General features: G+C 48.5%; 8 protein-coding genes and 1 non-coding gene across 9 annotated transcripts in view; 5 read left to right on the forward strand and 4 right to left on the reverse strand.

The window, feature by feature from the left end:
- The window catches only part of LOC117900096, a 13287-nt gene extending 6467 nt beyond the window's left edge, over positions 1–6820 (forward strand). The window contains exons 2-6 of the mRNA XM_034810316.1: positions 377–1146; positions 2927–3092; positions 3152–4887; positions 5030–5170; positions 5229–6820. Coding sequence (XP_034666207.1) covers positions 377–1146; positions 2927–3092; positions 3152–4887; positions 5030–5170; positions 5229–6086 — 3671 coding nt within the window. The 3' untranslated portion in view covers positions 6087–6820. The remainder of the gene's footprint in view (positions 1–376; positions 1147–2926; positions 3093–3151; positions 4888–5029; positions 5171–5228) is intronic.
- A 113-nt stretch (positions 6821–6933) lies between these two features.
- On the reverse strand, positions 6934–9611 carry LOC117900097 (protein MCM10 homolog). Its single transcript, XM_034810317.1, is given in 3 exon segments — positions 6934–7186; positions 7189–8298; positions 8358–9611. Coding segments are annotated over 3 exon segments (2346 nt in total). The 5' UTR covers positions 9499–9611; the 3' UTR covers positions 6934–7091.
- A 2231-nt stretch (positions 9612–11842) lies between these two features.
- LOC117900098 (GMP synthase [glutamine-hydrolyzing]) lies at positions 11843–15062 on the forward strand. The gene is made up of 9 exons (XM_034810318.1): positions 11843–11950; positions 12008–12312; positions 12539–12839; positions 12909–13005; positions 13063–13432; positions 13497–13689; positions 13750–14151; positions 14220–14411; positions 14480–15062. Exons 1-9 carry the CDS (start codon positions 11861–11863, stop codon positions 14579–14581), a joined length of 2052 nt encoding a protein of 683 aa, XP_034666209.1. The 5' UTR covers positions 11843–11860; the 3' UTR covers positions 14582–15062.
- On the forward strand, positions 12341–12477 carry LOC117902849. The gene has a single exon (XR_004649447.1).
- A 607-nt stretch (positions 15063–15669) lies between the features above and the next one.
- Positions 15670–16657, reverse strand: LOC117900627. Its single transcript, XM_034811056.1, has 2 exons — positions 16188–16657; positions 15670–16130 (listed from the first exon to the last, which is right to left on the reverse strand). Exons 1-2 carry the CDS (start codon positions 16620–16622, stop codon positions 15927–15929), a joined length of 639 nt encoding a protein of 212 aa, XP_034666947.1. The 5' UTR covers positions 16623–16657; the 3' UTR covers positions 15670–15926.
- Positions 16658–17108: 451 nt separating this feature from the next.
- LOC117902665 (probable aconitate hydratase, mitochondrial) lies at positions 17109–21789 on the reverse strand. Its single transcript, XM_034814195.1, has 4 exons — positions 21621–21789; positions 18375–20012; positions 17810–18313; positions 17109–17750 (listed from the first exon to the last, which is right to left on the reverse strand). The coding sequence occupies exons 1-4, from the start codon at positions 21651–21653 to the stop codon at positions 17559–17561; spliced, it is 2367 nt and encodes a 788-aa protein (XP_034670086.1). The 5' UTR covers positions 21654–21789; the 3' UTR covers positions 17109–17558.
- A 75-nt stretch (positions 21790–21864) lies between these two features.
- On the forward strand, positions 21865–23571 carry LOC117902667 (5'-3' exonuclease PLD3). The gene is made up of 2 exons (XM_034814197.1): positions 21865–23214; positions 23269–23571. The coding sequence occupies exons 1-2, from the start codon at positions 22006–22008 to the stop codon at positions 23536–23538; spliced, it is 1479 nt and encodes a 492-aa protein (XP_034670088.1). The 5' UTR covers positions 21865–22005; the 3' UTR covers positions 23539–23571.
- Positions 23572–23605: 34 nt separating this feature from the next.
- On the forward strand, positions 23606–24226 carry LOC117902668 (NADH dehydrogenase [ubiquinone] 1 alpha subcomplex assembly factor 2). The gene has a single exon (XM_034814198.1). The coding sequence runs from the start codon at positions 23699–23701 to the stop codon at positions 24152–24154; it is 456 nt and encodes a 151-aa protein (XP_034670089.1). The 5' UTR covers positions 23606–23698; the 3' UTR covers positions 24155–24226.
- On the reverse strand, positions 24155–26625 carry LOC117902666 (nucleolar complex protein 2 homolog). Its single transcript, XM_034814196.1, has 2 exons — positions 25557–26625; positions 24155–25491 (listed from the first exon to the last, which is right to left on the reverse strand). Exons 1-2 carry the CDS (start codon positions 26598–26600, stop codon positions 24211–24213), a joined length of 2325 nt encoding a protein of 774 aa, XP_034670087.1. The 5' UTR covers positions 26601–26625; the 3' UTR covers positions 24155–24210.
- Between the last annotated feature and the right edge of the window lie 57 nt (positions 26626–26682).

The raw sequence follows: 26682 nt of genomic DNA on the forward strand, positions 1-26682 counted from the left end.
AGGAGCGGAAATCTTATCATATTACGCATACGCCCAGTCCTGTCCTGTTTCGATTTGGTAGATAAATCGGGCCACGGGTTGGGGTAGGGGTTTACCTCTATTGAGGTCACAGCCGGCTTATTAAACCAAACAAAATTTGAATGGATTTGATTACGATTGTGTGTGTCTGTCTGTCTGTGAGCATCACCAACCCCCAGAAATGTTTGTCAATATTTTATTCTAGTGGTGGGAAACCTCTTCCACAGAGTGGGTCATTTGTGGACCAACCACTTGTGGACAATCACTGGCCCCTTCTGCCTCCTCTGCCTTAAATCCCCCATGACGGCATACACATTAATATGATGCTGATGCCTCTACCCCATCTTCTCGTTGACAGCCAGCGATGTTTACTTTCCCAGCACATCCGTGAAATTCAATCTGCCCATCAATGAGGAGTCGGAGAGCATCTTCTCGAAGATACCACTGGCCCAGTTCCAAGTGCTGCGCTCGGAGGACAACCAGCTGGCCAGCGACTACATCTACAGCCTGGAGCAGAATCCCTTGCTCCGCATTAATGCCAGCTCCGGCGAGGTCTACATGCGCACCGACTATCAGCCCTTGAATTCGAGTGCCAAGTATGTGGTGACGGCATTTCCCAGGGATCAACCGAATGGGGAGCTGCTGCCGGTGTCCCACCTGACCATGGAGGTGACACCGCAGCCGCTGGAGGAATACTGCTCGGAGCTGGAGCACATTTGCTTCTGGAGCAGCGCCCACTACAGCATCTCCGAGTCCTCACAGGCCCAGAGCAGGAGCACCTTTGAGCCCGTCCTCATTGGTGCGCTCAACTCAAGGGCAGCCAAGTATCTGTGCCCACACCGCACCCTGGAGTACTCACTGACGGCGGGCAGCGCGCACTTTGTGCTCAAGCAGAATCGTCTGTACTCCAGGCACCCGCTCGACCACGATGAACTGAATGGACTGATGGCCCGTGCTGGCCAGCTGCAGGCAAGGATCAGCTGCACCGTCAAGCTGTCGGCCCAGGAGCAGCGCAAATTCTCTCGCAGCTTTGACATCAAGCTACTCGATCGCAACGACAATGGACCGCAGCTGCAGGAGCGCGACTCTCAGTTTGATTTTTACCTGGATCAGCCCTACTTCCAAGCGGTGAGTGAGGGTTGGGGTTGGACAGCAGAAAAACCGCAGCAGACCCGGCCCAGACAATCGTCTGCTGGCTGTCTGGTCTCGCACTGGGTGCGGGCTTATTGAATTCGTTCTTGATGAACGCCCCACAGACACGCAACAGAGCCGGAGTCAGAGCCAGAGACACTGCCAAAGGAAGACCCTGCCATTATTTGGCCATTACCGCGTCGCGTCTGGCTCTAGCACTCTCCTGTCTGGGGCTGTTCCTTCTCCCACTGCTCGCTCATATGTTGCCATTAAAAACGCGTAACGTTTATGGGCTTTCATGATTGGAGCATGACAGCCAGCAAAGAAACAGGCAAAGAAAATAGAAATGGGCACGAAGTTGGAGTCTCTTAAAGCTGCCACAAAACTTCACCAACAGCCGCAGTAAATTATGTTGTCATGTACGAATGGAGGAGCCAAGCCTATCCCCAAGGATCTGCTAGCAAAAGTGTGTCAGTTCTGTTGCTGATAGTGGCTCCTGTTGAACTCGAGTAATTGGTTCTGCACTAAAGTTTTAGCCATTACAAATTGCCTTAGGGTGGTGCTGACTTTCATTTAAATTATGTCCACAAAATAATAGACATTTTATTTTTATTTCGAGGAAATTGCTGGCGACATGTCCTACAATGCACAGGAATAAAACTGTTGTGTGTGTGTGTGCTGTTAGGTGTGGCCCAGGCTCTTTATATGACATTGTGTGTCGCCAGAGAGAGCTCCAGGCTAAAGGTAGTAAAGTGGAATATGTGGCTACTAAAAGCCAGTGCATTAGGGGAAATCATAGACATGCTAAACAGATTAAAACAGAGAGCACAAAATAAATGTGGTTCAAAATATGTTCACAAATAATGCATTCAAAAAATGCAAGAATCATTAAAATTTATTCGGAAACTTATGATAATTTCATTCATTAGACATAAAGCAAGCCCAAGAGGAGCTACAACTGTCAGAATAATTTATTTAGTATTTCCATCGACAGGAGTAAAACTTTAGGCTTTAATGAAAGTCGGCCAGAGAATGGTTTAATTGTTTTGTAAAGGATTTAAATGTGTGGAAATAAATACGTGTTCACACGCTTTTCTTTGGAGTTCATGATTTCTGAGCTAGTTTTAAAATTCCTTTCAAATTAATTTGAAACTTTAAGCATTTTCCCCCTCAATTAATTATTCCTTGTAAAAAAGAGCGAAAAACTCATTAAGTTCATCTCTTTAACTCTTTTTTCGAGTGTTTTCTGTGGAGTTTCTGGGTTCCCTTCAAGCATCAATTCGCGAATGATCTCATCTAAGAGACAATCCCAACTAATGCACATTAGCGCATTTGCTTGGATGTTGTTGATGGATTGCCTCAGGGCAGAACTCCCACCTCGTTATGTGCTCCATGCGAATTGTTTCTCCCTTTGTCTTCCGACACACCCAACCCAACCGTGAGCTAGCTACCTTATTATTCAACAAATACATGTAATTCCCATTCTAACATCCTATCGTAATAAAGCAATGGCCTAAGCTCTATGGCAAGCACCTTGCTAATGTCCCGAGACCCTCTGGAGACCCATTTATGGGTACGTTCCACGCAGCAGCTATGTCAGATCCCTGAGGTCCCTTGCCTGACCTTGGGCGCAAATTAAAATGCAGGATAATCACCAAGAGCATATCCTTGGAGGGCTGCAGACTGCTGCAATTTGTCAAGTGAAATTTAATTAGCGTTGGTCAGTAAATGCTAATGAAGCGAGAGCTAATGGAAGTCTGTTCTGCTCTTCACACAGAACGAGGCGGTGGGCGAGAAAATCATCTACGTGGACAAGGACACGCTGGCGGCCAATCAGAATCTTGGCTATGGCATACACAACGACACCAACGATCTGCTCCGACCGGATTGTCATGCCTACGAGGCGGATCACACGGGCAGACCCCACACCATTGTCAGCTGCCGTAAGTGGAAAGCATAAATATATATTTGGGATATTGGAAATATAATTTCCTCTCTTTAGAGCTTCGTTTCTCGCGCAGTGGCGTCCTGCGACAGACGCCCTACTGCTGCATGCTGGAGGCCCGAGATGTGACCATGAAAATGGAGAATGTTGCCATGTCGGCCACCGCTCACATCTGCCTGCATGTGGATCTCCAACAGCTGCACAACAGCGACCAGGAGCATCCGCAGGCACTGCCATTGCGCAGCCGTCACCAGCGCATCTTCGAGAGCGCCGGCGACACGTTGCACACGGATGGGTACGGCCGAGCCCATGGCATTGTGAGCGTGGACTACGAGAAGGATGTGTTTGTGTATCGATCGGCGGCTGCCTTCTACAGGGTGGCGCAGCCGGAGAGCTTCCTGGAGCTGATGCGAGTGCGCTCCATTCGCTTTGACATTGTCGAGGATCGCAGCGGTGCCTTTGGCATCACTCCCACGTCGGGCATCGTGTATGTGAAGCATCTGCCAGCGCTCGAGCAGGCGCCAGAGACGATTTACTTTGTGAATGTCACGTGGCTGGACCAGGAGCGTCTCTCGCATGCCTTCGTGATCAACGTGCATCTGGTGGAGGGCAGACCGGAGAATGCCAGCTGCGAGCTGAAGATCAAGTCGCGTTCGCAGACCTGTGCCCAGATCAAATACCAATCGCAGTGCACCAAGTTCTGTGGCCTGGCCACCAATGGGGGCGCGTGCGTGTGGCGCGGCACCAGCTCGGCCATGTTTGGGCGCAACTATGGCTCCTGTGTGCCCCAGGCACGCTACTGTCCCGATCATGAGTGCGATCCGCTGGAGGAACTCAATCCGTATGCCTGTCCGCAGGATTGCACACCGGCCGGCAAGATCGTGGGGCCACACACGAGCAATGAGAACAGGCGGGGCATACTGAGTGGCTCGGGTACGTGCATCTGCGAGGACAACGGCAAGTGCTCCTGTGCACCGCTGGATGATGAGCCCAAGGTGAAGCGTCCGCGGAAACGCAAGAACGAGACGGACACAGAGCTGACAGCGCCAACGGTGGCTGCCACTCCACTGCAGGAGAGGGATAGAGATGCCCAGCAGGATCCTCTGCTCTTGGGTGTCCTCAATGTGGCTGGCTTCGAATGCAATCGATCCTGCATGCTGATCGTCATCAGTTGTCCGCTGCTGTTTGTGCTGCTGCTGCTCTGCCTGCTCCTCACCCAGCGGAAGATGCTGCACCGTCACCTGGGCAAGCAATCGATGACACCAGCGTCCAAACAGGGACTGCCCGAGTCGCCCGGAGACGGCGACCTGCCACTGATGCCGCTGCAGAGCGGCTTCAAGTTCGAGAGCGCCGACACCAAGTGGGAGTTTCCGCGCGGACAACTCGAACTGGACACCGTCCTGGGTGAGGGTGAGTTCGGGCAGGTGCTCAAGGGATACGCCACGGAGATTGCCGGTCTGCCGGGCGTCACCACGGTGGCGGTTAAGATGCTCAAGAAGGGTGCCAATTCGGTGGAGTACATGGCGCTGCTTTCGGAGTTTCAACTGCTGCAGGAGGTCTCGCATCCCAATGTCATCAAGCTGCTGGGCGCCTGCACCCAGTCCTCAGAGGCACCGCTACTGATCATCGAGTACGCCCGTCATGGCTCGCTGCGTAGCTATCTGCGTCTCAGTCGGAAGATCGAGTGCGCTGGTGTGGATTTCAGCGATGGCGTGGAACCAGTCAATGTCAAGATGGTGCTCACCTTTGCCTGGCAGATCTGCAAAGGAATGGCATATCTAACAGAACTCAAGGTAAATATGCTCAAGCTGTGTATGTCTGTCCGCCTGTCTGTCCGTACGATTGTCCGTACAGTTGATGGGGCACAAACTGAGCATCGTGCATATCCGTAGTGCCACGACACTTGACGCTTAACCTCTTTTCTGTGTCCTCCAGCTGGTTCATCGCGATTTGGCGGCACGAAATGTGCTTCTAGCCGATGGCAAGATCTGCAAAATCTCCGATTTCGGACTGACTCGTGATGTGTACGAGGATGATGCCTATTTGAAGCGTTCCCGCGATCGTGTGCCCGTCAAGGTAATAATTCAAACAAACAATACTCATAGATCCAATCATAAACATCTCCTACCTACAGTGGATGGCACCCGAGTCGCTGGCAGATCATGTTTACACCACCAAATCGGATGTGTGGGCTTTTGGGGTACTCTGCTGGGAGCTGATCACGCTGGGCGCCTCGCCCTATCCAGGCATAGCACCACAGAATCTCTGGTCGCTGCTGAAGACGGGCTATCGCATGGAGCGGCCGGATAACTGCTCCGAGGCTGTGTACTCCATTTTGCGCACCTGCTGGGCGGATGAGGCGAATGCACGGCCTTCGTTTAAATTTCTGGCAGCCGAATTTGAGAAATTGTTGGGCAACAATGCCAAATATATAGAAATGGAAACGAATGCCGTGTCCAATCCGATGTACTGTGGCGACGAGGCAGCTTTGATGCCGGAAGAGTGCCCGGGGGAACCAGACTGCCTGCAGCATTTGTGGTCGCCGCCAAAGATAACCTACGATGTCCAGGATCTGGCCAATAGTCGCGATCAGTCCGTGCTGGAGATGCAAGCGGCAGCTGTGGCCCCACCCGGCTACGATCTACCGCGTCCTCTGATCGATACCAGCACCACGGAGCAGGTGCTGAGGTATGAGAACGATCTACGCTTTCCCCTCAACATACGCAAGTCCAGCTGTGCGCCGAGTTACAGCAACATGACAAGCGGTGGTTCCCCAGCCACAGCGCTGCCACATTATGCGGTGCCCGTGAAAAGGGGACGATCGTATCTGGACATGACCAACCATAGCCTGATACCAGACAATCTGGACAACCGAGACTTTGAGAAGCATCTCTCCAAGACGATTTCATTCCGTTTCTCCAGCTTACTAAATCTCAAAGAGAGCGTGGAGACGAACACCTCCCCAGGACAGCAGGCAGAGGATGCTGTCTAAAGGTGATCTTCCCCCCATTCCCATTCCCCCAGTTCTGAATATGTTTCTTGTCTCCGTTTGCGCCTGTCTTTCAGTTCAAATTGTTTGTTAAATAGTTTTAGTTCTTACTTTTAGTCGCGTAGCTTTATTCTCATGCCAAAAAAAAAGTAATAAGAATTGAACAGGAATCGAATTAGTTTCGAATACTCCCAAAATTCATTTAAAGGAGCAGCCTAAGACGTCTTAATTCTACTGAAATTAGGGGTACTAAATACCCTCTGTACTGTCACTTAATCTCTGCCTGAACTATGCCAATGAAATCTACAAACATCTTTACGCTTTTTGCTGCAAACCAAAAATAGGTTCGATTAGTTGTAAGATCATATTTTAATCCATTTTGTACAAACTTTATACGTCTACTATATAACTGCTAAAGAGCGTAAGGGAGTGATACAAAAAGTGTCTTCGAAATGAAAGTTTATTCCAAACGTAAGAGAAGAAAAGTTTCTTCTTTGAAGCAGCGGTGTTGGCGTCGTTGCACAAGCGAAAAGTGCAAAAAGAGAATGCCTGAGAATGCATAAAGAGAACACAAAAGGTAAGCGAGTGCTTAACGCCTGTCCACTGCTGCTTTAGGGTGTACATTTTTTATTATATTTTATAAAAGAGCTCCCAAATTGAAGCTTAAGCACAGCTTATAAATGGGGTTTAGCCATCGAGTCATAATATTAAAAAAAACATTTATATTTATTTGTCATTTACACATCAATGAACCATAGTATTAATTTACAATTACGGGTACGCCTGGTACTGCTAGAGAATGCCCAAATATTCCCACACATCTCCCCAAAAACAAATCTCACAATAAATATTTAGGTATTGGAACATTTGTACTTATTTATCTACGCATCGTTTAAGCCATTAATTTGTGCAACTAGAGGGACTGTAAATAATCTAAAAAATAATAAAAATCTACACTAATATTTATGTAAAACATTCAATGGCAACAAATAGATCGTTGACTATTTATTACTCCTCTGCGGGTACGAGCAGATTGAGACTGGCGCTGCTGGCCACGCTGCCCAGGAAGGTCTCCTCGTCGCCACGCACTGAGAGCGACTCCTGCCAGTGCAGACCTTCTTCTCGCGTATCATGGCCGCCCGTTCCCAGCGTGAGCCCTTGCAGTTCTTGCAGCTGTGCTTGGGCAGCTTGAAGACGGTGGTGGTGCGATTGCCGCAGTCCTTGCACTGGAAGAAACGTTTCTCCGCATCGACTATCTTCAGCGGATGTCCCTCCTGCTTGCAGCGATCGGCCGCCGAGAAGGCGGTGTACTTGCACTTCTGGCAGATGACCGCCTTGCAGGGCATCTTGAACGTGCCCAACATTTTCTCCTCCATGGCCTCCTTGCGCTCCAGCTTGTTGAAGTACTCTTCCTGGGCCTCGCGTTCCCGCATCTCCACCAGATTCGTGTGCGACGACGTGGCTGCCATTATCCGCTCGATGCGCGACTTGCGCATCAGCTCGCGCTCATCCTCTTCGATCTTTTGTCTCTTGGCGCCGGTGGAAAACTTCTCGTTGAGATCATCGATGGCTCGCCGCTTGCCCGTCTCTGAGCCGCGTGTAGAGTTCGGATTGACCTTCTCCAGCGGCTTCTTTTTCAGCAGGGCAGCTGCTCTAAGCTTGGCACTCGCTGCCTGTCGTGCCCCAATGTTGACCTCGAGGCTGAAATTCTCGCTGCCCGACAGTTTGGGCGTCAGGCTGACATCGAAGGAGAATCCGCGATTCTTGAATTTTTCCGGCACGCTGCTGGGTGTAGTTGGTGTCCCAGGTGCTGGTGTGGCTTTAGATGTGGGTGTTCCAGGTGTTGGTGTGGCTTTAGATGTGGGTGTGCCCGGAGTGGCGGCTCCTCCCAGTACATTGCCTTTGGACTCCTTTTCGAAACGATCGTTTTCAGCTTTAAGCAATCGCAATCGCTCGAGATCCTGTAGCCTTTGCTTTGAGGAAGCCTCAACACCCCCCGCCAGTCGGGATACGGGACCGCCACGCTCCGCATAGGGCACGCTGGGTGGTGTGTCGATTCGGGGCTTCGAGGCATGGTCAACGGTGTGGGCAAAGGGCGAAATATCGTAGCCAGCCAGCTTGCTCAGACGATCGCGTTCCTTGGAAATCAGCTTTGAGCTTTTCTTGGCCGGAACGGCCGTAAACGATTGACAGCCATAGAAGACCTCCGTTTTGCCTGGCAATAAAGGAAGGAATTAGGGAATGACTAAGAGGTGCAACTGCCATCAAACTCACCTAAAACCTTGTTGCGCAGCTCGTTCAGGCCACGTCCCGCTGTGGCCGATTGCAGCTCCGAGCGCCTGGACATCTTACCATATTCAGCCTTCACATGGAACACACAATAATCGCAGTCGGTGAGATTGACAATGGATGTGCACTTGTCGCCATTCTTCTTGGTTGCGCGACAAGTGCCAAGATCTTTGGATTGCCCGAGGATCATAACCTTGTGCGAAGAGTCGATGGAGAGGCAGGCCACATCGCTGCTGCCTGCACGCTTCTCGAATATGGTTGGATTGAGCACTGCCAGGCACATGCCTTCGGCTGTTTTCCACAGCGTCTTGTGGGCCTCCTTGAAGAGAAATATGGAAACCGTTTTAACCTCGCCGCGCAGATCCGACAGCTTCCACGTGGAGTACGGATCTCCTTTCTTTGTGTTTTTCACAGGCTGCTTCGAGACCAGTGCGCCAGCCAAGACCCAATCCTTGGCCAGATCTCCCTGTTCTATGTGATAGGCCACGCCCGAGAATGGCACAGCCTTACGTCCACCCATGCGCTCCTGCAGCAATGTGCTGGAGATCAGCGGATTGATCATCCGTAAACCGAACACAGGATCTGTGTAGACCGCCGAAACTGGTTGCTTTGGCGCGATGGGATTCGCCTGGGCTGCTGCCACTGGCTTTTGAAATGAACTGGCCGCTGCGCCCTGCCGCTTGATGGGATTGTGTGGGTTCTTCGGCTGTGGCGTTGAGCTGATAAACTTGGTGGTCTTGATGTCCTGATCCACCTCACGCGCCACCTTGGACTCGTGGGCGCTTTCCCGTTGCTGTTTGAGCGTCTTGTTGATGTCAGTGCCATATTCATTGTATTTCCGTTCCAAGAAGTTCTTGACTTCCTCGTCATCGGACGAATCGAGCTCCGGCTCGTTCGGCGTTGCCTTGTCAACTGTCGTTGATTTTGCGGCCGTCTTCACGGTCTTCTCGAAGCTGAATGCATTGGCGAAACTGCTGTCTTCCCGCAGCCGAGGTGCGGTGTCCACCGAAGTTGCTGCTGACTCTGCGTTATCGTTCTCTGCTTCGCCCAGCAGTTTTTCCAGTGCCAATATCTCGTCTTCCTCATCGATGCTAATGTCTGGCTTTGATGCATTTGCTGGACTCATTAGATTGGCTCTGTCCCACGAATTAGTCACGTTTCTTGTTAAATTTTCCAGCGATTTTCCAAACGAGCGCAAACAAAACACTTTTGGCGGGCTAAGTGTGGCTGTGGCACGCACACACCAAAATACCCAGAAAACGCTGCGTCAGTACAGCCGCTTACATTTTACAACACCAATCGAGCTGTCAGGGTGCAGATGCAGTTGTTGTAATACTAGATTTGAAGGAAAACTCAGTTTTCCGAAATGTTTTCAAATCGTTTTCATAGATGGAAGCGCACAAAATTCATAGTTATTTGTATTGTAGTCTAAATTAAGAGGATTAACAAGACACCTGGTATGCAAATTTGCAAAAATCCAGGTATATTTCTGCACTCGCGATCCGGTCATACTACTCGTCATCTTTCGGCTTTAATTCACGAAAAAATTGCAAAAGCACAAGAAAAAGCGGCCAAATCGAACGCCCAAATCGTTGCCGTCAAAGGGCCCCAGCCTGTGAGAATCGTAATAAAGGACATTTGCGGCGCGAACACTGTGCATAATAGCTGAGAAGCAAACAAGTTCAAGAAGAGTGCATGAAAAAAAACAGGGGACCGCTAACAACGGATCTCTCACGTAGTGTTTAAGAATAAAGTTTTCCACTAATTTCCCCCACCCCCGATCATCAGTGACTTCCTGCGACGACAAAATTGAGCAGGTAAGGATCCCTGCCCTGCCCTGCCCCATCAAACCAATCGCTTTTGTCACACTCCACCGAGCGCACCTACAATTATTGCCATGCGGCGCAGCATTTGCTATTGGCCCACCACCTACACGACGCCCCTTGCCCTGCTTCCCACACCACACCACACCACCCTCCCTCAAGTGCATGTGCAATCACTGCTTTAACATTACCAAGCAGCCAAGCCATTGCATTGCCCATTTTCTAGCTGATTTATTTGCAAACATCTCTATCGTGGCCATTTTGTGGTTATAAGCGCCGCTTCAGGCGCTGGCGGACCTACCTACCTAACTACCGTGTGTCTCCCTACCACACGTGTGTTTGTGTGTGCCTGCGCGTGAGCATGTGTGTGAGTGAGGGCCTGTGCTTACATATATTAAGTTACATTTCAGCCACGAGGTTGTTGTTGTTGCTGCTGCTTGATAACCTTTTGCATGTTGGCCTTATCAAATGTACATATTCCAGCGAGCTAATGCTCTGGCTCTGGAGAAGAACAACAGCACTCGGCTTACATCACAGCAGTAGCAGCAGCAGCCTCAGCCGCAACCAAGTGACCTAATGCTGCACCACCTTTGGCCCCAAGGAGTAGTGCTTGGAAGGGCGTAGGGAGCTGAGGCTACAGATGCAGAGTTGCCAGAGCAAAGAGAAAGAAAGGCAAAAGATTTTCGATTGGCGATGATTGCAGTTTTTGCTTTTGTTTTCACATTTTTCGCACACATTTTCCCTGCGCATTTTCCTTTTTGGTCTTGCCATTCATCGGCATGTTCCCCCACTCCCTGTTTTTCGTTCTACCTCGCCCCTGTCAACCCAGTTTCCTCTCTGTCGCTCTCTCTGTCGCTCTCTCTTGTGCTCGCTCACTCTCACTCACTCTTGCTCTTCCTCTAGTACGCTCTTTCGGCATTTTTGCGTTCTGCATGTCATCTGTCGCGGTCAGCAGGCGCCTCACCTCCCTCCTCGCATCCTTCTCCGCCTCCTGTGGGGGCCAGTGTATAAGTTTTTATTTGAAATATAGGAAAACATGTATATATAAAATCAGTTTGCCATGTCATCCACAACCGCCACTGCCACTGCCCCATCGCCAGCTGCTGGACGAGTGAAAAATCATTTAGTGGACGACCGACCGACGCCTCTTGCTTTGTTTGTTTTCTGCCTAGGAGTTTCCACTCCACACCCAGCACTCCGCACTGCACTGCTGCACCCGCCCACTCGCTGCCTCATTCATATCTGAGCACTTTTCACTTTTCCATAAACTGTGCCTGGCCCTTTGCCTCTGATGGTGGAAAATGAATGGAAATGTTTGTTGTCTATCGTAGAATTGTGTCGTGTCAGTGTCGTGTCTCCCTCTCTGTCTCTCTCTCTGTTGGATGCACTGCGTCGCGTCTGCCCTGGCTTTCTGCATGTTGAATGTTTCTACGAGTGCTCCACAAGCTATTACCGGTATGTGAGCGCGTCTCTTCTAAACCCTAGCCCCTATCTCCTATTCCTCGCTTGCAACCTTGTAGCCTCTGCTTCGATTACAGCCTCAGATCTGGTGCATATAAAGAGCCCAGAGCAATGCTAACCCAATGATAGTCGAGATCTGATATTCACAGCGAACACTTCTCCACATCCTCTATTCCATATTTGCAGTGCTGCAACGATAAAGAAATGAATTCAAGCATATTTCATGGCACAGCGGAGAATGGCCTGCGGCATGATAAGATTGTTATACTGGATGCGGGAGCACAGTACGGCAAGGTAAGGCATTCCTTTGTTATCCATCGTCTCAATATAATTTTGATTTTTGCTTTACAGGTTATAGATCGCAAGGTGCGGGAACTGCTCGTTGAATCGGATATACTACCCCTAGATACACCAGCGGCCACGATACGGAATAATGGCTATCGGGGCATCATCATTTCCGGCGGCCCAAATTCCGTGTATGCCGAGGATGCGCCCACGTACGATCCGGATCTGTTTAAGCTGAAAATTCCCATGCTTGGCATTTGCTATGGCATGCAGCTAATCAACAAAGAGTTTGGCGGCACCGTTCTCAAGACGGACATCCGAGAAGATGGCCAACAGAACATAGAGATTGAAACCGCGTGCCCGTTGTTCAGGTAAGCGAAAGCCCAAGAGGAAAATCCAATGGCAGCAAAAAGAAAGTGTTCAAATCGATGAAGCTTATTTGAATGCTGATACAATGCTGCCAGAGTAATCTTTAATGCCAAGAACAGTTCAGTTTAGTGCAGTCTATAAACTGATCTACACGTGGCCTAACAAAAGCTAGCATTTGCTTGTCGTTTTTTTAAAATTGGTTTAATCTGGAAATCCTTTTACTTACAGCCGCCTCAGTCGCACACAATCCGTACTGCTCACCCACGGGGACAGCGTAGAGCGAGTTGGGGAGAAGCTTAAAGTGGGCGGTTGGTCAACGAATCGCATTATCACGGCCATCTACAGCGAAGTGTTGCGCATCTATGGCGTTCAGTTTCATCCAGAGGTGGACCTAACCATCAATGGCAAACAGATGCTATCAAATTTCCTCTATGAAATCTGCGAACTGAGACCAAACTTCACAATGGGCAGCAGGAAGGAGGAGTGCATACGCTACATTCGAGAGAAAGTTGGCAGTAATAAAGTCTTGGTAGGGTACACATACCTTAAGGAATAATTTGTATAATCCTACATTGAAATATCTGTGTTGTATTTGTAGCTCTTGGTCAGTGGCGGTGTGGATTCAAGTGTTTGTGCAGCCTTGTTGCGACGTGCCCTCTATCCTCATCAGATCATTGCCGTGCATGTAGATAATGGTATGCAAAATCATTCATTAAAAAGATCAATTCAATTGTAAATGTATAATCTTTCAGGTTTCATGCGCAAAAACGAAAGTGAAAAGGTGGAGCAATCTTTGCGTGACATTGGCATCGATTTGATTGTCCGAAAGGAAATCTATACGTTCCTCAAGGGTACTACGCAAGTGAAGCGACCCGGCCAGTACTCGGTCGTTGAGACGCCCATGCTCTGTCAGACCTACAATCCCGAGGAGAAGCGCAAGATAATTGGTGATATATTCGTAAAAGTGACCAACGAGGTGGTGGCCTTTCTGAAACTCAAACCCGAAGAAGTTATGCTCGCCCAGGGCACCCTTAGGCCGGATCTAATTGAGTCTGCATCGAATATGGTCAGCACGAATGCCGAAACAATCAAAACTCATCACAATGACACAGATCTGATTAGGTTAGACATCTCTTAATCTCTGATCTTTAAGGCGTACATAAAGGAAGAGTTTTCTTTTTTGCAGAGAACTGCGAAATGCGGGACGCGTTGTGGAGCCATTGTGTGACTTTCACAAGGATGAGGTACGAGATCTGGGCAATGATCTGGGTCTACCGGCAGAGCTAGTCGAGCGACAACCCTTCCCAGGACCCGGTCTGGCTATCCGTGTACTGTGCGCCGAGGAGGCCTATATGGAAAAGGATTATTCAGAGACTCAGGCAAGTACTAGGCTGCGAAATCATCCATCAGACGGAATATTTAAGGCACTTTCTTTATAGGTTATTGTGCGTGTGATTGTCGACTATAAGAACAAACTGCAGAAGAATCATGCGCTCATCAATCGAGTGACGGGCGCCACCAGTGAGGTCGAGCAAAAGGAGCTGCTGCGCATCTCTGCCAACTCCACAATTCAGGCCACACTGCTACCCATCCGTTCGGTGGGTGTGCAAGGCGACAAGCGTAGCTACAGCTATGTGGTGGGCCTGTCCACGAGTCAGGAGCCCAATTGGATGGACCTGCTCTTTCTGGCCAAGATCATACCGCGCATTTTGCATAATGTCAACAGAGTATGCTACATCTTTGGCGAGCCCGTCCAATATTTGGTCACAGACATAACGCACACAACCCTCAATACGGTGGTGTTGTCGCAACTCCGGCAAGCTGATGCCATTGCAAATGAGGTAAAAGAATCTTTAATCCATATAGTCGGTGTTCAACAAATTGTTGGTATTCTTTGACTTATTTGTAGATTATCATGCAAGCTGGGTTGTACAGGAAAATCTCACAGATGCCTGTCGTTCTGATACCCGTGCACTTTGATCGGGATCCCATCAATAGGACGCCCTCCTGCAGAAGATCGGTGGTGCTGCGTCCATTCATAACCAGCGATTTTATGACTGGAGTGCCAGCTGTGCCTGGATCAGTGCGACTGCCTTTGCAAGTAAGTGTTGAAATTGTTAAACTGCATTGCGGGATTGATCTCTAAACTCTTTGCTCGCTGCTTGACAGGTCCTTAATCAAATAGTGCGCGACATAACCAAGCTGGATGGAATCTCGCGGGTACTCTATGACTTGACCGCCAAGCCGCCGGGTACCACTGAGTGGGAATGATGCGCTCAAACCAAATCTTTCAACAGCCATTTCATAGAAATAGAGGAAACAATAAAACCGAACAGCAGCAATAGCAGCAGCCGTACTATGCGGGAGCTTCAGAGTACGACAAAAGCGAAGGATCAGTCGAACGATTCAGTCTTGCCGCCCGATGCAAAGCGACGCTTGATAGCTGATCCCGATACCGATCTTGAACCTGATCCTCCCCCGATAAAGAGCTGCCTTTAAGAGAGAAAAAACACGTGAAACGAGCGGAGTAACTGAAGCGTAAATACAACTATAGATAGTGCCCCGCTTTTGAAACACCAACACATCAGGTTCTTAATATCGATAAATGTTTGTAATTAATGCGGAAATTAAGCAACATAGGAAAGGCAAGACGTTTGCCCGCCCCACCACCCCCAATCCCCCCTAAAAAATACTGATTATGTACATTTGCATGTTTGCTTCCTTTTATGAAAAGGAATTACCCTTACCCCCTTCCCTTCAAGCAAAAACCACGTAAAACAAAACAATTAATTTACGCATTTTTAGTTATATACATAAAGAATTATATGATATATATATATCTTCGTACAGATATTAAATAAATACAAAAAGATGTCCCAGTTCTGAAAAGTTGTAAGAGGAAATTGTGTTTTCCCGTGGCAAAAGAAAGGCAAGTGTTTGCAAAACAGTAAAAGAAATACAAATTGTAAGAATATATAAAAATCAAGAAATATTATATTGTAAGCTAAAATTATGAATTGTTATAAAAAAAACGTCTATATTTAAAGAATGGCAAAAATACAAGAAACAAAACAAAAACAACAAAAACCCGATTACGATGATACAGAGAAAAATGTAATAAAACGAAAAAGCGATTTACAAGCTGGAATGCATTTAATCATAGCTTGGCTATGTTGGCACGTCTGGTTCTATTGTTCCTTAAGCAGCCTTTGTTCTCTGCTCTTGCTGAAACTTTTAACAAGCGTTTGTACTACTATTTCGGGGCTCTGCCAGCAATATACGAAGAACGAATCGAATACTCATGGAATTCTTCAAAATATACTTTTTGTTCGTCAGTTTAAATTTAAATAATTTACATATTCATATTAATAATGTTTTCCCTTCCAATAACATCTTCCAGCCGGCACTAGAATCTCTTTCCGCCAGAGACATACTTCAACGCTCGATGAAGCTATCGAGAAATCTCTTCTCCATTCCCTGGCTTGGCCTTACGGGTAGGCTGGCAATTTTGTTTTCTTTAAAAGGTGTTTTTCCGTTCCAACTATTTCATGGTTATGATGCAATTATATTCTCCTTTTCCCCTGCTTCAATGGTTACGATGGCAATTCTATTTTCTTTAAGCTGTCTTTTCCGATCGCTGGGAGCCACTGGTGGCCACCATCATCTTCCGAAAGGCCTCGTGCGAGAGACTTAGCCTGCTGCACTTGTTGTTCCTTAGGTTTCCCAAGGTCTTTAGCTTGCTGGCGTACGATGTCACTTTGCTGCACTCCTTTCTAGCGGAATTCAACATCAAAAAGCAAGCAGATCCATGTGGAATGGGCTATGGAAAGGGTATTCGGACTGAACCAATTGCAGTGTAGAAACTCTGGCTACTTACAGTCTCTGTGGTTACAGGAGATTTACCCCACTTTCTGTCAAACATATGATTTAAGAATTGAAATTTATCCGAATATTCCAGTTTAGGCGGCAGCTCTAAATCCGGCTGGAACTTTGCCTCCTGCTGATGTAGGCGCTCCAGTTCGACTTTATAGCGAAGTTTGTTAATTAGGAATTTCCAGCGATTAGGATCTGACTTTTTCTTCATCTTTCTGGCAATCTCCTTCCAGACTTTCTCCTTCACAGGTTTATTGAAAAAATTGCTATTACATTGATGCCACAAGCAGTCGTGGCCTTTGTACAGAGCAATCAATTTGAGATATTTCTTCATTCGACGCGTAATCTCTGGCGCTTCCCCACTTATCGTTGAAACGGATGGCTTGGGAGGTATGCGTGTGAGACTCCTTGCGGCACCACCTTGACGCTTGCAATTCATTTTTCCAGCTGAGAATTTTGAATACTGTTACAAATAAACCGAAAAAAGTAAATAACATCTAAATATAATCTAACGCATATTTTGACATTATGTAAAAAGTCATAAAAAATTCATATTTATTCAAAATGTATTCAATTCTTTATATTGGCTGTTTGGATGGTAATCCGATACCTTTCAAGACCCTTCATTTTCACTTATTTATTTATACTTTTCTGTGGTTTTAAATTCAAATTCCACAGGGCGACTCCAGAGAAACTCGAAGCATTAAAACTCCATCAGAACTTGATGCTACATGTGCATATTATATTTATTTATTTATTTAATATCAACTGCCTGGTACTCTCTTATGTCTTATAATTGATACAATTAGTTTAGTGCTGTGAAAACAAAGGTTGGTTGGTAGAACTCGGATAAAGTGGGGGGACATGCTCTTTGGGTTGGATTTTATTGTCCGCTTTCGGGTTTCAAATAAAAGATTCAGTTGAATACGTATATTTACTTTAAGTTTTATTCGCATTTCATCGTTTTCATAGTCATTGCAATCTGCAGATCTGCTCAGACAAGTTCGCAAAACATAATCAAAATCGATATCGAAGGAAACATTACAAAGCAAGAATTACAAAATAATAATAATAATAATAGATGTTTGTATAATTATAAGTATGTATGCATGTATATAAAACTCTCTCTAATTCTCGCTCGGTACGTGCTCGACAACATATTCCATCATTCACTTTTTCAAAAAACAGCACAAAAAAATCTATAAACAATTTGTAAAACAATTTGAATAACAATACCATAAACTTGATTGCTTGCGTTGTGTGTCGGTCTGAGTGTGGTATCTACACCTATCTGGGCTCTGATAGGAGCGGGTATATAGAATCGTTTCGGATACGGGGTCTGGGGGGATCTTAAGTAAGTTCAAGCTGCGCCAATTTATTGGGCGGCCAGCTCCTTCATGCGGTTGAGAGCGCTGCCAGCCTTGAACCATCCAATCTGCAGGTCATTCAATGTGTGATTTAGCTTGATCTTTTCGACCTTGTCGCCGTTCTTGATCTCGCAATCGACGGGCTTGCCAGGTGCCAAACCCTTCAAATTGAGCAGCGAAATCTTGCTCGTGGGTTGGATCTATTTAAAGACAACACTCTCAATTATTTTGGTCACATCAAATGGAGTTCCGGCCTTACCTTATCGTAATCAGCGGCATTGGCAAAGGTGAGGGGCAGGAGACCCTGCTTCTTGAGGTTGGTCTCGTGGATACGGGCAAACGACTTGACAATGATGGCCCGGCCGCCCAGATGACGTGGCTCCAGCGCGGCATGCTCGCGGGACGAACCCTCGCCGTAGTTCTCATCACCGACGGCCACCCACTTGACATTGTTGGCCTTGTAGTCGCGTGCCACATCGGGAACACCACCCCAGGAGCCATTGCGCTGGTTCTTGATGTTGTTCATCTCGTTATTCTCGGAATTGGTGGCGCCAATGAACATGTTGTTGGAGATGTTGTCCAAATGGCCGCGATACTTAAGCCAGGGACCAGCCGCCGAGATGTGATCAGTGGTGCACTTTCCCTTGACCTTGATCAGTACAGTCAAATCGGTCAGATCACTGCCGTTCCACTTGTCAAAGGGCTCCAGCAGCTGCAGGCGCGAAGACTTGGGATCCACAGCAACCGACACTTTGTCGCCAGTCTGTGTGGGAGAAAACAAAGGATAGAAATTATAAGAAAACATAAATCTCACGGATACTCACTGTTGGGGGAGCGGTGTAGGTATCCTGACCGGGATCGAAGCCCTTGGCGGGCAGCTCATCACCGAACGGGGCCTTCAGCTTGAACTTCTTGCCATCAGAGCCGGTAAGCTCATCCGTCAATGGGTTAAAGTCCAGACGGCCGGCAATCGAGAGGGCGGTGACCAACTCGGGACTGGTCACAAAGCAATGGGTGGCCGGATTGGCATCGTTACGTCCGGTAAAGTTACGATTGTACGATGTCACAATGGTGTTCTTGTCGCCCTTCTTCACATCCTGACGATCCCACTGGCCAATGCATGGCCCGCAGGCGTTGGCGAGCACAGTGCCGCCGAACTTGTCAAACACCTCCGAGATACCATCACGCTCAATGGTGGCACGGATCTGCTCTGATCCGGGGGTCACATTGAAAGGGATCTTCGACTTGATGCCATGAGCCATGGCATCCTTGGCAATGCTGGCACAACGGCCCATATCCTCGTACGAGGAGTTCGTGCAGGAGCCAATCAGACCAACACGAATGTCCATGGGGTACCCGTTCTTCTTGGAGTTCTCCGCCAGCTTGCTGATGGGATGTCCCAGATCGGGGGTGAAAGGACCATTCACATGGGGTTCCAGAGTGTCCAGATTGATCTCAATCACCTCATCGTATTCGCAGTTCTTATCGGCGGTCAGGATTTTCGACTGGAACTTCTGGGCCTCGGCGGCAATGCCTCCACGTCCGGTGCATTTCAGATAGTCGGCCATGCGGTTGTTGAAGGGGAACAGCGAGGTGGTGGCACCGATCTCAGCACCCATGTTGCAGATGGTTGCCATGCCTGTGCAGGAGATGGAGTCAACGCCCTTGCCGTGGTACTCAATGATGGCGCCAGTGCCGCCCTTGACGGTCAGAATGTCGGCCACCTTCAAGATCACATCCTTGGGGGAGGTCCAGCCGCTGATCTTGCCCGTGAGATTGACACCAATCACCTTGGGGCACTTGAGCTCCCAAGGAATGTCGGCCATCACATCGACGGCATCAGCACCGCCCACACCGATGCAAAGGCCACCCAGACCACCGCCATTGGGGGTGTGGGAGTCAGTGCCGATCATCAGCAGGCCGGGGAAGGCATAATTCTCCAGAATGATCTGATGGATGATGCCGCTGCCTGGCTTCCAGAAGCCCAGGCCATACTTGGCGCAGGTGGAGGCCAGGAAATCGTAGACCTCGCGATTCAGATCCTTGGCACGGGCCAAATCCTTAACGCCACCAATCTGCGCCTCGATCAAATGATCGCAGTGCACGGTCGAGGGCACGGCCACACGCTTCAGGCCGGACGAGATGAACTGCAGAAGAGCCATCTGGGCGGTGGCATCCTGCATGGCCACACGATCGGGACGCAGGCGCAGATACGAAGTACCACGCTCAATATCCTGATTGACGGGATCATCCAAATGCGAGTACAGCACCTTCTCCGACAGCGTCAGCGGGCGGTTGAGGCGACTGCGCACCACATCCAGACGCTTGTTCAGCTTCTCGTAGGGCAGAAAGACGTCCGAGTCGAACTTGGACAGAGCCACCTTCGAGGCCGAGTAGCAGGAGGCATGGAACTGGCGCACCATCGCTGCCTCGCTGACAACATTTTTGCCCAGCCTGCACACCTGAAAGACCAGATCAAGATAATATAATTAGCACATTAGGATCTTCAAAGTCAATAGTCTGGGAAGGGACAGTACAGCCTCTATACAACTGAACTCTCTACTAAGTGGATTATTAACAAATGCATTAGTTTGGGTGCACACTATACTCGTGTCTTATTTGATTGATTCGTTTAGAGCGTAATAAACACTTGATTAACATGTCACGGGCCCTCTCAACATTAATTTGATTGAAGCCGCGTTATCAACGAAATGTACAAATCGTAATTAGGAGCTGTTATTAGATGTGCGTACATACATACATACATATGTATGTACATATGTATATGTAGATGCTAGATAACGGTATGAGGACGAGCCTAGAGGCAGTTTAAGAATTCAGTTGAAATTAAGGTGAAGGTGAAGGTTGCAAATTGGTATATGTAGGTTATAGAACTAAAATCTTTGAATCTTGGTAGCTATTGGCATGTTTAGGGATATTATTAATTATATTTTGGAAATTGTCAAACACTACTGCAAAAAATGAACGCGTATTTAGAGTTGTTTACTGATCGTGGTGTGGACAGCTGACAGTGTATTCCAGATATACATACATACACACAAAATGTATTTATATGTACTGAAATGTACGGTTGTATTTATATACATTTGCATAAGAGTCACGGGGTTTCATATTATACACATGTGTGTATGTATATTGTGAAAAATTAACCAGATCAATGAACTTTCTCGATTAATATATAATATTAAATGCACACCTCTTCATAAATAGTTCTGCATTAAATAAAATTATATATTTATCAGATAAACGAATGATAAATCATTTAAATGTATATACTTTTACATATAAAAGGCTAATATCACCCGATTAATCTCGACATTGTTGCAACATTCTAGAAACGAAACAAAGCCAAACAAAATTGAATTGGCAATGCAATTACATACGTCGACAAATAGGGTCATTCACTTGTTGGCAAGTACAAGTACAGTGAAGCCTTTGCAAATGCCCCTAAATGGGTGTGCAATATGCTCCATGGACTAGCGCGTGATAGAATTGTTAAGACACATTTAATTGTAGCTATATTTAGTTGCACTATCTTGAATGTAAGTAAACCTGTCACAGATAAGACGAACTACGGCCGGGCGCAAGATATATGCTAGGAATCTCCTGGTTAAATAACGAGGGCAGCGCAGCTGTTATGTAAATGCAAATTATAATAGATCCAAAACGATTTGAATTGAAATGCACCGGCCCCCCACTGATGCCGTCCCAGGGTCTAGTCTTTTCCATTCAAGATGCGTTTGGTGTCGTCGGTCAGGAGGGAAGGTTAGCAAGGGAGGAGGGATGGAATCACAATGTACTCTTCGGTGTTAGGTAACAACTTTTGATTTCGTTTTTAGGTTAGAAAAGAGCTGTGCAAAAATATTGGCAACTTTCTCCCCATTCTGTCCTGCATATGAATACGCATGATTTTTCGCGTATACGAATTTTGCACTGTTCCTCCAGTCTTTATCAGATTTGATTGGTTTGCACACAAATTTTGATTTTTATTGGGAATCGCACACGAGAGGCTGGGCAGGCAGAAGACAAACGCGCCGCAATCAACGTACCTGTGCCTGGGCACTCATTAGTCTCGCAGCCATTATTTCGCGTTTATTTGGTTAATATGCAAGTACGCAGAGCACACGTCGGGATTTGATTACAGCACAAAAATTCAAGTTCAGGCCCAGCCGTATATCAAAATTTTCAGCCCTCTCAGCCGGAAGATTTTAACACACAGAGAACAGAACCGCTGCTTGGGGCGCTGCTGCCGTGGGTTTATGCCAGTGTGCGAGGGCGTGCGCTGATAAGCGCTGGCATGCGCTACCCAACACTAGCGCGTTTGTTTGCGTAGGCGGGCAAACACATTTGTAGCAACTGTGCGAATAATAAATAAGTAAAACACGGGAAACATGTTTGGTGAAGCGCAGTCAGAGTCAGCCAGGGTCGAGCGCCATGTCAGAGCGTCGAGGGGTGCAGGAAATACCCGTAGACTACCAGCCAGTGGCTACACAAGCAGATCACATTGCAAGCACCTCCTGCTGCAGGCGACCCAACTGCAATATCGCCGCGAGAGATGAGCGAAAAGTGTGCTGCTGTGGTCACGGGTACATCATACCCGTTTTCATACTGTTCGTGCTTGTGCTGATAGTGCTGCTGTTGCCTTGGGAGACGTTTCACAGCAACGAGGGAGCACACGCAAACACCCCCGGCCCAGTTGCGGCCGCGTTTCCATGCCAACTCCAACTGGTGGAGTCCATACCCATTGGACTTAACTTCGCCGAGGGTAGTCCACAGTTCTTGAGCACATTTGAGTCCTGGCAGCTGCTGCTGGGCAGGGCAAAGACTACATTGGACATTGCCGCACCCTACTGGACACTGCGCGGCGTCGGTGTCAATGACAGCAGCAGCACTCAGCATGGGGAGCAGCTCTTTCAGCGCCTGCTGTCCAATGGCGACGCGGGCAGGCCGAAGCTGCGTATCCGAATCGCCCTAAATCGCAGCCAGGAGAGTGTCTGGCATGCGGACGCCAGGATCTTTGCCAACTACGGTGCTGCCGATGTGGTGGCAGTGGAGCGGCTGCGCGCGAATCTCTGGATTGTGGATGGACAGCACTTCTATCTGGGCAGCGCCAACATGGACTGGCGTTCGCTCAGCCAGCGCAAGGAAATGGGCGTCCTGGGCCAAAACTGTCCCCATCTGACACGTGATTTGGCCAAGATATTTAAAGCGTATTGGTACTTGGGCAGCAACGATGTGCCCAGCTACTGGCCCTGGAACTATCACACGCACATCAATCAGCGGCGACCACTTCTGCTGAATGTGAATATGAATTATACGATGCAGGCATATGTCTCCATCTCACCGCCTTCGCTGGCAGCCACGGGGCGTGCCAATGAACTGGATGCCGTACTGAATGCCATCGACAAAGCCACGGAGTTCGTTTGCATTGCTTTGGTAGATTATTATCCGCTGTTGAGGCATCAAGGCAAGCTGGAATATTGGCCGCATTTGGATAATGCTCTGCGCAAGGCAGCCGTGGAGCGAGGAGTTGCCATCAAACTGCTCATTTCCTGGTGGAAGTATTCCGATCCAAGCGAAGATCACTTTCTGCGCTCACTGCAAGCCCTTTCCCAGCTGAGGGATGATGTGGAGATAGAAATTGTGAGTGAGCCATGGCAATGATATGAGCATTAACTAATCCTTATCCCATTGCAGCGCCGCTTTGTGGTGCCAACCACAGAGGAGCAGGAGAAGATACCCCACGGGCGCGTCAATCATAACTCCTACATGATAACGGAGGATGTCGCCTATATTGGCAGCTCTAGCTGGTCGGGCGAGCAGTTCATTTACTCGGCTGGCGTTGGACTAATCTTGCACGACATGGACTACAATAACAACAGTCTTCGCACAGATTTGTTGGCTGTTTTCAATCGCGATTGGTTTAGTCCGTTTTCGCTGCCACTGAAGCACAATTTTCGCATTTGAATACGTACCGCTCTACCTCAGGCACTTTACAGCACTGCCCAGCCCATCAGCTGTTAATGTCATAACAAAAGTCAGACCTAACCTCGAAATTCATTCAATTCACCCCAATCTCAATTTAATTTTACTTCACATTTGAATAAAACCAAACAAATCCAAAAGCATGGCGCAAAAGCCAACAAGGGATGTTTTTGGCATTATTTTCAAAAACTTTTGGAAGTCATTGCGGCCCCGACAATTCCGCGGCAACTACATTGGCGAAGACTATTTTGGCAACAAATACTTTGAGATCCCGGCAAATCCGGCGATTGGCAAGCGCAAATCCTCGCGTTGGTTCGAGCCGGTCGACAAGGATGCTTTCGATCAGGAACTGACCGCCGAATGGGAGGCATGGCTGCGAGGACGACGTGAGGAGCCACCGACCCGGGAGGAGCTGGTGAAAAATCTCCAAATTATGGACATGAAAAAGCGAAACGCGGCCGAGCTGGAGGCCACCTATGCAAAGGCCAAGGATGACAAAGCCATGCCCAAGCAGGTGGAGGGCCCAACTATTGGCACGTTTCCCAAATACAAAGACTACGAGTTCATACCAGGACGAGATCCGCCAGAAAAAAAGTAGTCATATTTGAAATGAATTTGTAATGTGTAAATATATTAATTATGTAGCTTAATGTTCTACCAATCATCCAAATCCAAGTCCTTAACTATGTCCACAGCCGCACCGGCCTCATCATAATCATCAACGGCTGCCTCTGCCTCCGTTGGCTCTGGAATGGCAGCCTTTTCAATCGTCTTCTTCTCCGACTTGGCCACCTTAACCTTCTTCGGCTTGGGCTGCTCCAATTCTGATTCGTCATCATCATCGTCATCCATTGGGATGTGCGGACCACCCTCATCATCCTCTGAGTCTGAGGGGAATAGCTCCAGTTCGCCGTTTTCGTTGCGCACGGGCACTCCCGTCTTGGCCGCCGGTCGCTTCAGCTTCGGCACAGCATAGTCCGAATTGATGTCGTCCGTTTGGGCCGCCTGGCGTCGTTTCTTTGTCTCGTGTGTCTTCAGCCAGCTGGCATAATAGATGTCCAGAGGTGTGCGCTTGGTTCGCAACTGTTGCTCCCAAGCGGCCACAGCCTGAGCGTCCTTCAAATCAAAGGTGACGGTGCTCTTGCTGCGCTGCTGCTCAATGAACTTGCTGCTCTCCTGGATCTTGTCCAGCAATTGCTTCAGCTTTCGCGTATAATTGGAATTGCGACACTCCTTGAGATATGCCTTAATGGCCATCACAGCAGGCACAACCAAATCACTGAAGGCCAGCGAGGCTGACTCGTGAGCGAGATATTCCAGCAGCAAGGCACACACCTGCTCGATGACTTCATCGCGGAAACCGTTCTCAGCCAGCTGGCCCTTGTTCAGCCTAAGGACGCAGGTGAACTGCAGCGGCTTCATGGACACAGCCGAGTGTTTGCGATTGAAGGTATTGCTCCGCAGCACCTCCACAATCAACGGCAGAACCGGCACATAAGTCTGCGTCTCCTTGGACAGCGAAATCAGCGTTTGCAGGCAGTGGAAGCGCAATGGGAAGTACTGGGCCGTGGGTATCAAGCGGATCACGCCCGTGGCAATGGTGACCAATGGATAGACGAGAGGCTGCAGCTGCGGCTTGTTGGTGCTGGCGCCCAGCAGATCAGCCCATAGGCGAAGCGAGTTTATGAACTGCCAGTTGTAGACGGCCTGGAAGCTGTCCTTCTTCTTCAGAATCACCGCATTTCGCAGGTGAATGGCCAGCTGCCGGATGTACAAGAACGCATGCTGATAGCTCACGTTCAGGTCCAAGGCAAACATCTCCACCAGAGAGCGGCGCATAAAGTTAATGCCCGGCAGTGTGTTGGGAGAGACGAACTTGGAGTTGCGCACATAAGCCAGGTACATGGCCTTCAGGACATGATTCAGCATTGTGCCCTGAACAATAGATAGAGAGTGAAAGATTCTTAGTTCAGTCAGGTGTAATATCTATATATACGCACCTGTTGGTTCCTTGTTATCTTCAAGATGCAGAGAAAGGCTAGCACACGAACAGTTTCATCGCCCGTCGCCCAGAGCACAATCAAACGCTTCAGTATGGTCTTGCCCAGAGTTGTGAAGGGAGCGACCATGCCAGCCATCTGATGCAGATGCTTGAGCAGCACGCCCAGTATATTCGCGCTCGATACCTGCTCCACGAGACGTATCAGATCAGTGAGGTAGTAGCGCAGGCAGCCGCGGACCTTGACCCACTTTTTGTGCTTGTGCAGCGGCAGGCTGCTGTTGGGCCTCACGCCCAGCACACGGATAATGGCCGGCTGCAGGTGCAGCACGCACAGCTGGATAACGCCATTGAAGGAGGCTGCACCGACGACTTTAAAGGCGGCAGCATTAGGCTGGTTCTCACCACCGTCCGCGCCATCAGCGGAGATGCTGGCCAGGGCCGAGTTGAAGGCCTGGATCACTTTGCGCACAATGTCAATGGATACGTTGGCCTGGCCCAGCTGCTGCTCCCACTGCCGCAATAGGTTTAGGGTGACCTTTTGAGTACCTCCGGCAGCAGCGGCTTCATCATCGCCCTCGCCCTCCTCCTCAAAGTCACTCTCATCGCTGGCCACAGCCAAATCGTCACTGGGCTTGTGGTACTTCTCCTCGTTTTCCTCGTCGTCAGCACTGTCGCTATCGGCGTCTTTCGGCGCCACCGCCTCTTTCTCATCTTCGTCCTCGTCATCATCATCGCTGTCCATTAGATTAAAATCCAGCAGCTTCTTGTCATTTGTCTTGAGGAACTCGTAGAACTCTGGATCTATCTGCTTGAGACCCTCTAGATCCTCTTTGTGGGATTTCTTCGACCCCTTTTTCGGGGGCTTCACATTTTTGGTGGCCACCACCGGCTTCTGTTTGGGTTTCTTGGCAATCTCCTTCCCATCTTTAGGTTTTTCGGTTGGTTTCGAAACAGTCTTTGTTTTGGTCTCTTTTTTTGGCTGTTTTTTACTAATGCCAGCCTTGGGTTCGACCAGGAATTTCACTTTCTTTGCCACCTTCATTTTTTGTAGAGCAAAACTAAAACAAAATGCACGTGTGCCGCCTGCTTGGAGTTGCCACATCGCTCAAAAATACCATTGGCTG

The sequence above is a fragment of the Drosophila subobscura genome, chromosome U (assembly GCF_008121235.1).
Source record: "Drosophila subobscura isolate 14011-0131.10 chromosome U, UCBerk_Dsub_1.0, whole genome shotgun sequence".
NCBI classification, from domain to species: Eukaryota; Metazoa; Arthropoda; class Insecta; order Diptera; family Drosophilidae; genus Drosophila; species Drosophila subobscura.